The following is a 14,860-nucleotide window of genomic DNA, read 5'->3' on the forward strand; positions in this document are numbered from 1 at the left end:
GTCGCTTGCATACACACATGACATTCAGCCAATCAGAAAGTGATTGCACAATGCGCGCATATATTTTCTGACGTCATGTATGCACGACCAAGTTATGTTTGGTCCCGCTATCATGGTTCAAATCTAATCAACGGTTAATTCGACGGAATTGTGACCAATCACACTGGCTAATTGGCTGAATTGATTAATGGTCAGTTCTGTTGAGTCGATCGTCGATTAAATTATGTATCTCAGAACGAAATAAGAATTACAAAAATAATTTACTAGATGTCGACCAATGAAATTATAAATATCCTAGTAAATTCGCTCACTGATTTTCACTTCTTTCTCAGATACACAATCGACCTTCTGTGCTAAGATTGCAATTAAACCCTCTAGATCTAAATGAATAATCCAATTGTAAGTAATTGATTTAAATCTAATCGATGATTAACTTAATGGAATTGACCAATCGCATTGATCAGTTCAGCTGATCGATTTAAATGACGATGGTAGAAACGGACGAGTTCAGTTAAAAAGAACAGACCGTTAGACGCGACACGTTCCGCCAGCTTTCTAGGGACCCCGGTGAGCGACATTCCTATTCCCGAAAACGGGTTTTCGCATTGAATATCGGTACGTCGCGAGTGAATGCGTGAAGCGGATTCTCCATATGCGTAACATTCGTACCACAACTGATCCGCGAACGCTATAAGCGGTGCCGCTACATTTACGGTGAATCACACTTTGGATTTGACAGTCGGTCACGCGCGACGCTCGACACCTGTCACACACACACATACACACCGTTGTCAGTCGTCAGGTGGACAGATCGGAGAGTGTTCGACAATGAAACACTTTTGAGGCGAGGCTCATGGACATAACTCGTACGAGGTAAGCGCGGCAGGATGTTACGTTGACGATTTGTTTTGACCCCCTCCTCGACGATCGACGTGCCATCGACGTCTTTTCGCTCGCACCATACGCGCCTTCCTATCGCTCGGGCGTGTTTGACGATCGCTTATCGGCGCGCGTTGTCCTATCTCCGATGATTGGATTAACAGTTCCGTTAACGAGAGTTGCGGTGAACGCGGTCGGGAATGAACGCTCGCGCGAAGTCGAGCTAATATTGTAGCTACGGTAGAAATATGCTCACCGTGGTCGTACCGGGCGTAGGATGTAGCCGAGTATACCAGTTGGAGGTGTGATTGAGAATCCGACGATTGATCCCGTCCTGATTATTTACATGGGCGTTGCGACTCCCACGAGAGTCCGGTCGATTTTTCTTATCGTTCGCGCGATAACGAAATCAGCATGATTTGTTTCGAATGACCCGACGCCCTTGGGAAAGGACTGCAAAGTTCCGGAGTCAAGATAATCTTTTATTGTAGATTTTATCTCAACACACTCTCTTTCTTGCAGTTTCCCAGCTGGTCTCGTATGAATGAGCTCGAGTGTGCTAATTTGAGAGTTTATAATTTTGAAATAATAATGTGGATTTTAATCATCTGTGTATGAATTAGCCGCATACTAACGGCATATTTGTCATATTCATAATGAGATCAATAGATGTAAGTGATCGATTCTCCTGACGATTTTCCAGTAAAAAACGCGTCCTTCAAATGGAGCGTGTTTTGAAGGCTGTACCGGTGGATTTAAGAGTAAAAATGGAGGCCCTCGTGCACGATTTGACTTTGGCACTGGAGGAGAGCAGCAACAGTGCGAATCTCAGGCGCAGATGGGGCATCAGGAGAAGAGCTCGATCCACAGGAAATATTCGTAAGTTTAAAGGACTAAAATATTAAAAGATGTGACCTTGTGAACAAAACACATATTGGATATTATTAAAATAAAATAATCTTCTCTCTCTTCTTCCTCTGTATCCTAAACAGCTTTACGTGACATTGGTTATAGCTTACTACAGTTTGGATTTTATTGCAAAGATTCGTTATCACATGTTAAAGAATAGAGATGATATTCCAATGAGATTATTTAGATCGTTAGAAGATAATCTAACAATATAGTAATCTTGCCAACGCCACACAATCTTTGAAAAGTCAATAATATGCAATACGTTATCGGAATAGAATAATTCATGCGTAACACTTTTTTTCAGCGGCCTTAAGCATGAATAAACATTCGGACGACAGCTCATCTTCCATCTGCGACATTCGTATTCCAAAAACCGCCAATGTTTCAAAATACCAGTCTGACAGCGACGATACGAACCAGACGAAGCGTTTCGCGCGTTTCTCAAACTTGAATAACGCCAGCAATATCGAGAGCGACTCGGTGAACGAGAATTTCGTACCGAGGGCGAACACAAGACGCAAAAGAAAATTCAAGAGAATGTCAGTCGACTCCGACTCCAATGCGTCTACCTCCCAAGCGGTCACGATTATGTCAACCACGTTCGGCGGAAAAAAACGTATTTTTCGGAACGATGGCAAAAACAGATACAGCGCCATATGGTAAGAGAAAAAGAAGATTACACACGTTTCACCTGCTCTCTCTCTCTCTCTCTCTCTCTCTATTTGCCCTACCGACAAGCAGCGATAAGTATATCTCCCGTTTTCCCAGGTGCGGGAAGCGGAAGAGGTCGTGTAGAGAGCGTTCGATAGATTGCGAGATGAGAGTATCCAAGCCGACTAGAAATGCGAAATCCAAAAATCGAGGCAAGATGCAGGACGAAGACACCGTTGACTGTTCGCGTATATCAAGCTCTAGCATTTCATCCAGTGACTCGGAAGCAGGTCTCATCACCAACGACGAGGATAGAGAAGGTATGGCGGACTCGAAGACAAGCTACGACAAATATATAGCTCAGTACAATTGTATGTATATTAGAAAAGATACCCGTGATATTATTAATCCTTCAAATCATTCATTTATTCATGCAGGAGACGACGAACAGTCGGATTGGATCGGGGAATCGAGCTGGCGGGAGGACGGGGAGAGCACGAGCGACGACAAGATCACGTCGGACTCGACTTTACAAATGATACTGCACGGTGGATACGAGCACTCGGTAGCCGAGGCCAAGAGGAACTACAGACAAAGAATACAACGCATTCGTGAAGGCCTCAGCGGCAGGGAGATCCGCGCCGGGCGACGTCACGTCGACAACAAGCCCGGCTACTCTATCATAACCTCCGCCAACGAGAAGGTATCGCGATTCCTGCAGGATCCGACTCAGAGCGAGTTGAAGCTGCACCCCATGCGGCAACCGGAACGCGAGAAGCTGCGTCGACTCGCCAATCTGTACAGTCTGAGCTTAAAGGGCGACCTGGGCTGCCCGATCTTGTATAAAACGCGACACACTACGCAAGCCGTGTGCGTGGACCAGGTGTCGTTGAACCGATTCTCGGACTACAAGAGACTACGCAAGACACCGCCGAATTCGCCAAACCCGGACTCCACGATGGAGACACAGGAGCCTGAGGTCGGCAGTGCGAGTTTCGATCCGCCTCAGATCGTGAATCAGACGCAGGGCACAACGCCCGTACAACCGCAAACTGCACAGACGTTTTCACCGTTCGAGTGGGAGACTGAAAACATGGACGTCGAGGTGCACGGAAAGCCTAAGTTCCCCGACTTCGGGCACTCCAAGTCCAGTTAGGCGCACCGATATTTATTGTCATACCTATTTTTTTTTTGTAATAAATTATTTATACACAGAGTGTGACGGGATCAATGGTACGACGAGAAAAAAGAAAGCGTTTGCTATATAGGATGAGTCGTTCCTAAGATTAAGTATCTTGTATGAAACATTCTACCGCGCATTTTTTGATTTATTCTTTACACGAGGAATCACTCGCTCCGTTCATTATGTCATTAATCCCACCACATTCATGATGTATACACACATATATATATATATATAATTACTATGATTTGTATAGACTTATATCTTGTAAAAACCGATGTTATTATCTGTAATCATGTATTGTAAGCATTAGGGAAACTTTAATATGAGAATTTCTTGCAGTATATTTAAAATTGTGAAACACATTTACAATTACAATGAATCATGTACGATATACTATACAAATCAACATTGGGAACTGTAATATAACTAGAATTGTGGTAAGAATTGATCTTATTTCTCACACCCATGATACAAGTAAAATATGTAGAAATAAGATTCACAGAAAAATAGAGCAAGTACATTTACCTTCTTTCTTTGTACATGTATATTGTATTATATATATTATTTCAATGATCTTATAACTTACATAATTCACTTTTCTTGCAACATGTTAAGGTCCATGTAAAAAAATATGTTTAAAGACTACAGCAATCTTGATGGTATACCATATTACAGACTATATTTTTCACTGTACATTCAGTGTTTTTTTTTTTGCTTTTTATGAACTAATGACCACTACCTATCAGGATAAATTGATCCATGATGTGTAAAAATACTAAGTTGAATAACCTTCCTAATACTGTAATAAACTTGCAAGAGATATTTTCTGTTATCTTAATATCACAATAAGAAAACATTTTATTTGTATTTACATTAATAAAATCAATTAACATGACCTAATTTTTTAGCAGCTGCCAAAGCATTTTCGTTAGCCATGATTTGAAATTCTTGGAAACGCTGAGACACCCTCTGATTCATTTTCAGGTATTTTTCCATGCAATTAAGAGCACACTTCTCTTCTTTAGACCCAATATCTCGTGTAGTGAAGTCATGTATACAGTCAATAAAACAAATTTCAGAGACCTTGTTGTATGATGACAAGAAGTCACGAAACTGAAACATACAAATGACAAGGTTATAGGAAGAAGCGCGAGGCAAATGTAACTATTCAATACCATAGTGAATTGATATCTCCTTTTGGTGCTAGCAATTAGGTGAGTGCAAAAGTTTCGTTTTCCCGCGATAAAAATAATACATCACATTGTGCGTCTGTTCAATTCACTCACACTATTTCACACGTGACATATGCAAATATAGATTTACAAAGTCGCAAAGATGAAATTGTTAATACTTGAAAAAATGCAACACGAAAAACACATACAACTTTGACTTGCTCGGAATCCATCTCAGCCGGAGGTTGCATCGCCATTCTTGCCACAATTTAATGCTCTTTCCGCGAAGTGTTTCTTTACTATTAATTTCTATTGTGTATTTATAAACATATAATATCAACTCGAACTCCGGATAATGCTCTCAAGGTTAGAGGCAATGTCAGGTTAGGAACACTTCGATCTGCTCTTTTTAGCTACACCATGTTACTCTTTACACTCTAATGAAACGAGTATATTTGAAAGTTTCAGGCGAAACAAGGTCCTGATTTTAATCACGTAAGTTATGTTTTTAATTACAATTACGTTGTACTTTATTCGGTGATGAGACAGGAAAAGGAACTCTTCTTCACGTTGGTAGCGGCGTTCCTAAATTTCTCCGACGGTTCGTTTCGATCTCTGCGGTTGGCTGCAGTTTCAAAGTACCGCGAGAACGATCACCGAGAGGGCGGCTCGCATCGATATTATTGGTGGACATTAACTTCGGATGAATTCAAATTTTCGAAATATATGTGGAACGGAAGTGACAACCATTTTGCCCCGGTTCGGCAAAGAAAGCGGAGCGGACGAAGGGGAACGCGGGAGATGAAATGCTCGAAAATGTTAGAAATTACTCGGACCCGCGACTGCTAAACCGCATCGGCTGCAGCAGCGGAGGGTAAGTTCGCCGGGAGATTGTTGGTTAGGGATTAAACGCGAGACGGATGTTGAACGAAACGGAATCGATTAACGTCGTCCGATCGAATGCTTTCAGAAAGGACGCGATGTCGGGGTTAAATGTCGGGCGGGATATCAATGGCAGATGTTTCGTATCGCCGCCGGATCGAAGCCCACGTTCTTCGTCCCTCGGCCCTTTGTTTCCGATGGCACGATGGGTAACGTATCATCACCTTGCAATCATTTTCGTACTTTCGTATACAGGTATCGATTTATCCGGTAAGACTCGTTCGCTAAGAATCTTCGAGCAGAGCACAAAATGGCGGAAAACGACGCCGAACTGCGCACGGAAAAATTCAAGACAAAGAGACGCGTATTTTTACAACCATTCGCACAAAAATATCATTTTGCCTCTTCCGAATTTTCCGAGCCACTCGAAATTTGCACGGAATATATGCGTAATGATCTTATGTCTCGTCGTAAACATTCAAATTTACATTATTTTGCCCGCATAGAGCCCAGTAATGTTTTAGTATCTTTACGATGCGATATAAAACCAGAATAATATCCGGGTGTAAATTTTATACAATAACTCAATTTATTATCTCAGTCAAGAAGATATATAATACAATAAATAAATGTCTCATATGTCATATAGTTGGGTTATACGTTTGGTAATTTTCTGCAAGTTTTATATATTGCATACAAATTTATGCCACCATGCTGCTTAAGAATTTAATGGTAATAAACGCAATAATATTATGTAAAAATTTAATATTGTCGTAAGATTTTTATATTTATAAACTATTCGCATTTACAACTCTGACAAGAACCTACAGAGGAAGTTTGTTAGCTCTATTCCAAAAGGCAGATATGTTTCAATTGAAGAAATCTTATTAAATCCAAGAAAATCTTTTCTTCTATGCACGTTGCATTTGTATTAAGTGAATGCAAAAGTTTTTATGGATTTTCAATAACTGTCGACATGTTTGACGCTGTCGTTGGGAAAAAATGAAAGAATAATTTTCAAAAAAATGCAAATAAAAGAGTCTGACTTTTTATAACGAAACTTTTGCACTCACCCAATACATTTTTCAAGTCCAAAGTCGGCCAGCGTTCTGTCGCGGTTCCCGTAGTGTTTTCGTTACGCACCACTATTTCCGTAACGTTTTATCTTCGTCACGGTGGCGGAACAGGAGGACAGCTGACTGTCGAGGGTTCTCGCTGCCATACCGAGCGAACTTGAAACACGCTGTACTACTGGTCGCGCAGACGTCTGTCAAACTTTGGTATGCGTGCACGTTAAAATCGTCAGTCTGATCGATGCATTTCACGAGTTTCGGTCCGAGCAACATTTTTCATCCTGAGTAATAAATAATGCGTGCGATCTCGCTTCGTAAGTATCGCACGAACGAGTAGAATCGCGCGCGAAAACGGTGATAACTGGTGTACTATAATCCCATTGTTTGCGCCGACCACCGGCGTCGTCAACATGGTCGTAAGTTGCGAGAATTTATATTCCGCTTTGTTTATTTCACATATGTCATTATAATACTTCAAGTTATCTGCGTTTGAATTCGACAAGTGTGTCCAAGTGAAGCGTGATTTAACTGTACCGATTAACGCACGCCCCATTATCTGCCAATCGTATTGATTATATGCTGATTACACTGATTGTATATACAATTGTATGCTAATTTATCGTTATTTCTGTTATCATGACAAACGTAACGTGACTACACATAAAAAGTTCTGTATAAATAACGATCCTGTTTGCGTTACTTTAACGTGGAAATACGTTAAGCAGTAATAATAACTTTACTGACGTCTAACAACATAAAAATAATAACGCAATTAGTGGAGTCATTAAAAAAACACAAATATATGTTAAAATAACATATTCATTGTTGTTAAAGTAACATTGAAGTGGATCATTATTTACACAAAATGTTTTACTATGTATGTGCAGGGAAGCAGATACCGAGGAAGGAACGCGTCCTCAAAGAACGCTTCTGCCGATCAATGTGCGAAGCTCGGAACTAACAAGAGGAGGTCCGCATCCGTGGGCACGTCGTCGCGAGAGACACGCTCTTCGAAGGACGAAAACTCCGTGAAATGCCGCGCGATGAGATCGCAAGGTCCGCGGCTTCTTTCTTCACAGAAGGAAAACAAGAAGGACGTGAAGACGGCTGAACACGTGCCGGGGCACAAGGGCCGTTTGTTCAGCGACGAGACGAGCGACGGTACGGACGATCCAATTTACAATTTACGGAAGGAAATACGCGACTGGAGGGCGTCCGGACAATTAAACGAACGCCTCATTACCGAAGATGAAACAAAAGAGGACGTGCTGCGAGGTAAAGTGTATAAACTAATTGCTAACGTGCTGATAGCGTCTTAACAGCGCGTGTTGAAGTGAATAATGTAATTGTGACGATTTTAATTAAAAATGATATTACGTTACAAAATTACTTCTTCATGAAATTACATTTTTTATTCCATCTCAATTATATCCCCAGTAAGCAGTAAGGAATAAGCATTGAATCAATCTTTTGAAACATTGATTTTATAAACATTTGGACATAATATTTTATAAATGCTTGTAAACTGTTACTTGATAATATAATATTCCTTAATATGAAAATCATAGTGTAGAAATATTATTTTTAATGTTTAAGTCAAATATGATGACGTTATATATAACATTAAAAACATTATATTTAAGAACGTTACGTGTTAGAAAATGTAATAATGTTGTATCAATGATTTCTTGCTTACCGGGCTACCTTTTCACTGACGTAGCTTTCGACAGTTTTGTCTTAAAAGTGACAAAACGAATAATGAAATTCAATCGAATATCAATTGAAATATTCCGATTATGAAATTTATCTAAATTATCGCGAGGGTTCATAAAGGATTTTTAAACTTGTACCGTATCTTCGAGAAATCCGTTTACTTAAAATTCCTTTCCTTTTAAGTTTTTTTTTTTTAATTTACAGTGGATTACGGCCAAGTTACCGCGAAGAATCCAACAGATCCAGATGTTCTCCCCGGATTGCCGAGCGTCGTCATTCGATTGACGTGAGTACATCTCAATGTCTTATCGCGGACGATATTCTCCGCATTTATTGGAACTCTTTTATTCGCTTGCGTGAATAGCGAAACTCGCGCGAATTTCGCGGAAACGAGTCATTATCCCGGATCGTATATGCCGGGATGATCGCTTCGTTAGGCATTCAGCCGATTACACGTAGCGATACGTCGCGACAGACGGAGTGCGATTACATATTCGCTCGATTTGGTAACAACTTTTTCCGAGAATCACCCATCGATGAGATATAACTGCTACGATTTGACTTTTTGCAATTCAACCGACTGTTTCGTACGTTCGGTAACGAGATTTATTTAGCGAATAATTTTATCTTTTTTCCAACTTTTCCTGCTGCAATTTTTGCAATTCGACCGTTTTATCAAGACAAATCCTCTTCCTCGTAGGAATTATTATCTCGCAGATATCCTCATACCGGCTCACTTTCTTGCAACTCACTCCCCTCGATCCGACCGATTGCTTTCGCGATCGCATTTCCGCGCTTTTTCGCGCGAGCGCCCTTTTTCTACGAATATCGTGCTTCAGCTTCGCTCTCGCGCGATTTATCGAGCGCGACTACTTTCTTGTCGCGATTTATAATAAGCTTTTTACCCGGCACTGCTCTCCGGGTGTACGAATAATAACGCGCGCGAGTGATTTCTCGTCAGTGTCCCAAGCAGCCTGAGAAAACTACTACTCGACCTGAAGGTAAGTGCGAGCTGTGTTTCATTACGAAACGTGACTTCAGCCTTGCACGTGATACGCGACTATTTTCGCGGCGACGTTCTCTACACCGCGCGGACAGTTCGGCGCGACCGATCGTCACGCCTCGGCGAGTCCTGAGACACAAAGAAAGAATGAGAGAGAGGCCCTCGTTACGTAAGTAACTGTAAATAAAAAAAAAAAAAGGAGAGAAGCGCGTCCGTGTCCTGTGTCTTCGCCCGGTGCGCCGCCGAGAGCACGGCTACGTCATTCTGGAATTTTCGAAAGTTTCGTCCAACCGGTTTCTGGTTGCGCGCACGCGCCAAGACCCGAGAGACCCGTTCGGCTCGCCGGTAATATTGGCGCGCGCGGAGATGCACACCGCGTACCGTTTACTGGAAGCGGTATGATCGGCGACCACGGCGGAGACGACGCGCGGAAAGTGACCTTTGCTCGCGCGACTTTTTTTCTCGTGCAAGGCTGAACAAACACAACAAGGCTGTTTCTCGCGAACTTCCGATTATAGGTCACCGTGGAGTATCGTGGAGTGTCCCGGAATTACGTTCTTCCAACTTCTAACGGAATCTACGACCAATTCGGTTTCTCCTTAGCGGGGATGACGAGGGAAGTTGTTTCTCTTCTTCTCGGGCTTACTTCGCTCTCTCATCAGTTGAAAGTTACACAAAAGTGTTTTCAATCGAATTAACAATTCAAAAGTTGCAGGTGCGCCTTGACATTTCCGTCCGAGGAAAACGCCGAGAGGCGTCCGGGGCGGAAAGAACAACGATTTCGGGAATAGCCTGCCGGTAACGAACTTGTCGGACGAGGTGTCGATCGATGGCAAAAAAAAAAAAGGAAGAATAAGGAAATGAGAGGAATCATCACGACGATTATTTGCCTTCGCAGCGGCGACACGTGCGCGAACGATCTCCGGCACGAGCGACCGCGATGGGATTAACATGCAGCGTCGATGAGCGAGGGAAGCAGCAGCGACGACCACGAATGCGTGCTTCTTCCATGGTCGAGGACGAATTCGGCGGATTCGCGCGTTCGTCATTCGAGGCACGGAGCGGCGCCGAAAATATTTTTACTACGCGGCACGCGTGCCGCATGCGTCTCGGCTCATTAGCTGCGGCCATTGTTCTCACTAACCTACAGCACTGTGCCTCATTATCATTTTTCATTCGTGACGGCACTGTTAAAGGTCCCCATCGCGCGCTTTTACGAAAATTAAACACACCTGCGCCGCGCCAGGCTCGCATCTTTGTCGTGTATCGCGAGAAATGAACGAATCGACCCTTCGTCCGCTCCTCCTTCATGCGGCTAAATTAGATCGCGTCTCAGCGATACAAGAATGAGATTAATTTCTCTCGCGTACTCTAATCTCGTTTCTCTACCGATGGAAAATAGCCCTTTCTCTCTTGTCTACACTGTGAGAGAAGCAGTTCTAAAAAAAAAAGTTTCTTCGGTAGGTACTAATAACATATTTGTTTGAATGTGTTTATTTAAGTGTAGAATAAACAAATATTCTTCTATTCAAATAGAATAAATCCTTATATATTAATGGAAAAAATTCTCGAGAGTTATTTTCTTTAAAATAATAAAAATTATTTTATTTTATTAAATGGAATTCGTGAAAAACTACAAATTTAAGACCTTGTATATTTTATCATTCCAAAAATATTTTTTCTCAGCATAAAAATATATTAGTACCTATCGAATAAATATTTATTTTTTATTTTCTAGATATTTTTTCTCTCAATATGTGAATTTGAAAATATCGCGGATGAATTGGGTGGGTGGCCCGACGGAACAATTTAATTGACGCGGATCAATATCCGAGCCGAGGGGAGATTAAAAGGACACACGATGGAGACTCGCTCCGTGAAATTGAGTTCCTGATCCTCGTATCGAAAAATCCCACTCCTGATCTCAGGGAGATTCGGCTATTCGATTTCATATAATGAGTTTTATATCGACTATTCTTCCGTGTCGTGTGTATACTTGTAGCATGACGGGGCGTACAATAAATACTCGCCGACGTCGATCTCGAACGACCGAGCGAAATAATCCAATTTGCAGACAATGTCCGTTTAAAATGCGCCAGGAGCGATTTCCTCGGTACGGCGCTGAGCCTTTCCCGGAATAATTCTAACGTAACTCCGCTCGTGTCAGCGTTAAACGATGAAAGACGCGTCTCGTGTAACTCGCGCGCGAGTTTTCAGGCACAGTCAGCGTTCATCCGGATAATGATGTAGGTTAGGTTCCCAGCGGTATATATCGCAAAAATCAACATTCTTCGCGAAGCCGAGGCTCGCAAAAAGTGTAAACCGGTTTGCCTCGTAAATGGCACACGAGCGTGCGAACGGGAGACACGAACGCGCAGGGTAGAAGCACGAGATAGAAAGAGGGGGAAGGAGAGAAAGAGGATGCAGAGAAGAGACGCTTCGCGTTTCTTTGTGTAAATGAATTTTCTTGGATTTCTGCGGTTTCGCGGGCCGTGAACTGCGTAAATTAAACTCGACTATCGTGACGGTCACGAGAGAGACGCGAAGGAAGGAGAAACTACACTTGCTCTTGTCGAATTTTACCACAACTCTTTTCGCAAGACCATTCGAATTTCATTCGGATACTTAGAATTGCAGTAATAATCGCGTCCCTGTAAAACGACAGTTTTTACGAACACGTGCGATGATTACACAAAATACTTTTTATCTTCGGACGTTTTTTGCAGACCAAGCTGCGTGTTTACATTCACGACGGTCAAACTCGGCTTTATCTCTGTTAACTTCTTGCGCACTTAAGAGAGAGAAATTTCAGGAGTAATCGTACGTGTTGGTCATTCACGAAGGACCGCGAAAAGCAGGATCGGTCGTCTCTGACGAGTCCTTCCTTCGGATTCTCCTCTGGCCTGGAAGAGAGAGAAACGGAGGCGCAGGAGAATATCGATACAAAAATTCGATAACGCTTCCGACATAGTCTCCTTCTCTCGAACGGCGGGTTACGGTCCGATAAGACGAATAGCAGGATTCGCGTTAGAACGCACGCATTGGTGGGAGAACGAAGAGGAGAGAGAGAGGAGGAAAGAGACAAAATGAAAAAAATAATAATAAAAAGACAGGGAACTGTCCTACTCACCTAGGCAGACGACGAATTTCCGGTTTTCGTCGTACGTTGACCTCGCGACCGTTCTATGTGGGTTATGTTTGTCTATGCTTTCTCCAGAAGGAATCCAGGAGAGTCTGTCGACAAAACCCGAGTATGACTACTGACGTCACGTGTGCGTGCAGCGCGGTACGTAAAAGAGAAAATGAAGAACAAGGGGGAGGGGAGAGGAAGAATACACTTCCAGTTATTAATGTTCTATCGAGGCTGCTACGTCTCGGTTTAGCCCCGCCAAACACGGCGTGATTCTCATCGCTTGTTTACATTACCCGCGATCGCTACGTAATCAAGGAGATCCCTCGCGCAATGCTCGTCTGAGATGCCTCGCGCTCGACAAAGCTCGGCGGAGGAGCAAGAAAAAAGCAGCCGGCTGAACACGCCGCAGCGTGGATCCGTATCTCTCGTGTTTACCGCTAAAAACGATTGTCGTGCGATAACATTGTGCGCGATCGTCGTGCTAGAGCCGCGTCACCTTGAAAATGCCGCACGCGTTCAACATTGAAACGACGCGAAAGCATACGACGGGAGAATCGCGTCTTCCTCTCGAGCGTCGATCGGAATTTCGAGGATCGGCGAATAGCGGCCGGAAAAATCGACGCAACGAATCCGCCGATCAGCTGGCCAAGTTGGAAATCCTCCAGTTCGGAATCCCGATGGTTTAATAACATTGTTCCTGAGGATCTGATGAAAACTCGCTGTATGGATCATCGAATTTTTGCTCACGAATCCTTGGAGAAACAATTATTATTTCAGAGCTCGCAGATTTACAGGAGACCTATCAGTAAAACTGGAAAGAAGAAATTATAAATGTCCGTGTAGTACAACTGAAATTCAATTACTGGGACAGCTTTTTCACCTGTGGAAACTAGTTTTTAGCTGTGAGAATTATTTATTTCTTTCCGTATTGGTTAAAAAATTCCATGTAAATTGGAGCACATTAAATTTAACGACAAGAGCTAAAACTCGTTACAGCTCAACGGGACCTCATCTCATGGAAAAAGAATTTATTGTAACGACTTTTGTGTATATAGTAAAACTCAACTAGGAAGGAATATTTTATTTTCCTATTCTCCACATATTCAGAAATCAGCGAATTTTATAAGCACAATTTTCTCGTACAAGATAACTTGCATTTAATTTGAATATTGATGCACTTCAATGTATCAGCATCTTTCTCTCGAAAAGCAATCAAACGCCATAAAGATCAACAGTAGCATCCGGACTAATGCCGGTGTTCACAGCCAGACCTTAAATCAAAGACTTTGTTACGATAAATAATAATGGCGTTGGGGAAGATTCCCGCCTATTGAAACTGAAACCGAGAAAAATCGATCGTCTCTCCGCGCATAATCGCTCGGCGCACCTCGGGACGCGACGCAACGCTACGCAACGCGGCGATACGCTCCACCGAGTAGAGTTCGCCAGCCAGCCGCACGTTTTTTACGTAACGCTACGCGTAACGCTGACGCGTGACGTCAGCCCGCTCGCTTTGTCGGCGGCGGAATTCTTGCGAAGAAAGCACGCACGAGCGCGGCCGAGCGCAGCCGAACGTAGCCGGCCGATCGCGTCGGCATACTTGCGCGAGGCGGCAACGTCGCGAGCGTCTGCTAGGTTCAAGGGTACGGAGCAGAGGTTAGGTTGGTTCGTCTCGTCGTCGGCGCGACCAAGCTACATTGGGCCGCCGGCGAGCCGCTTTCATCCAACGGGAAACTTCTCGAAAGACGCGAGAATCGTGCTGCACGAAGGCTGTGCTGCGGAACACACAGCATGAGCGTGCGTGCTTCTCTTTTTCTCTCCTCGCACTTTTCCGTCCGAGCCATTACGGTAAACGAGCAAACAGCGGCGTGGGTGAATGAAAGAGATCCGCGTATGCTGACGACCCCTGCCGCTAATCAATATTTATTCTTTACGAGGGAACAGATGCGTCCCATTCGGCTTTAATATTGATGCGTCTCTATCGAACCGGCCGTTTCTCAAACGCCTCGCGATATCGCGGAACTGTTATTTATACATAAGACGCTATTGTAGAGCCTTCCGATGTTTCCCAGAATTCATACACGCAAGCGGATTTCCTCTTCACATTTCACCTTTGTGTCTATTATAATATCTTGTATTCCTTTCACGAATATCTGAATTCTTACCGTATCTCTCGATTGTTTTATCTTTGTGATACGTCATACTTGGATGTTGAGTGTATACAGCAGACTCTGACCATCTGTCCCATTTGCTGGG

The 14,860-nt window shown here is 43.1% G+C and overlaps 3 protein-coding genes across 5 annotated transcripts; 2 read left to right on the forward strand and 1 right to left on the reverse strand.

Moving 5' to 3' along the window:
• Positions 1–540: 540 nt before the first annotated feature.
• On the forward strand, positions 541–4,072 carry LOC106743542 (G patch domain-containing protein 2-like). 3 transcript variants are annotated; one of them, XM_014617493.1, is made up of 5 exons: positions 541–873; positions 1,583–1,758; positions 2,096–2,450; positions 2,560–2,762; positions 2,880–4,072. In XM_014617493.1, the coding sequence occupies exons 1-5, from the start codon at positions 854–856 to the stop codon at positions 3,596–3,598; spliced, it is 1,473 nt and encodes a 490-aa protein (XP_014472979.1). In that variant the 5' UTR covers positions 541–853; the 3' UTR covers positions 3,599–4,072. The 3 variants fall into 3 exon arrangements, with proteins under 3 accessions (XP_014472979.1, XP_014472978.1, XP_014472980.1); XM_014617492.1 differs by lacking the exon at positions 541–873 and adding an exon at positions 887–1,366; XM_014617494.1 differs by lacking the exon at positions 541–873 and adding an exon at positions 887–1,181.
• A 378-nt stretch (positions 4,073–4,450) lies between these two features.
• LOC106743545 (mitochondrial import inner membrane translocase subunit Tim9-like) lies at positions 4,451–5,360 on the reverse strand. Its single transcript, XM_014617496.1, has 2 exons — positions 5,010–5,360; positions 4,451–4,741 (listed from the first exon to the last, which is right to left on the reverse strand). Exons 1-2 carry the CDS (start codon positions 5,055–5,057, stop codon positions 4,511–4,513), a joined length of 279 nt encoding a protein of 92 aa, XP_014472982.1. The 5' UTR covers positions 5,058–5,360; the 3' UTR covers positions 4,451–4,510.
• A 112-nt stretch (positions 5,361–5,472) lies between these two features.
• On the forward strand, positions 5,473–11,537 carry LOC106743544. The gene is made up of 6 exons (XM_014617495.1): positions 5,473–5,674; positions 5,771–5,891; positions 7,643–8,030; positions 8,673–9,469; positions 9,990–10,931; positions 11,210–11,537. The coding sequence occupies exons 1-4, from the start codon at positions 5,607–5,609 to the stop codon at positions 8,756–8,758; spliced, it is 663 nt and encodes a 220-aa protein (XP_014472981.1). The 5' UTR covers positions 5,473–5,606; the 3' UTR covers positions 8,759–9,469; positions 9,990–10,931; positions 11,210–11,537.
• The last annotated feature ends 3,323 nt before the right edge of the window (positions 11,538–14,860 follow it).

Source organism: Dinoponera quadriceps, unplaced genomic scaffold (genome assembly GCF_001313825.1).
Source record: "Dinoponera quadriceps isolate SergipeBrazil2010 unplaced genomic scaffold, ASM131382v1 scaffold1069, whole genome shotgun sequence".
In the NCBI taxonomy this organism is placed as follows: Eukaryota; Metazoa; Arthropoda; class Insecta; order Hymenoptera; family Formicidae; genus Dinoponera; species Dinoponera quadriceps.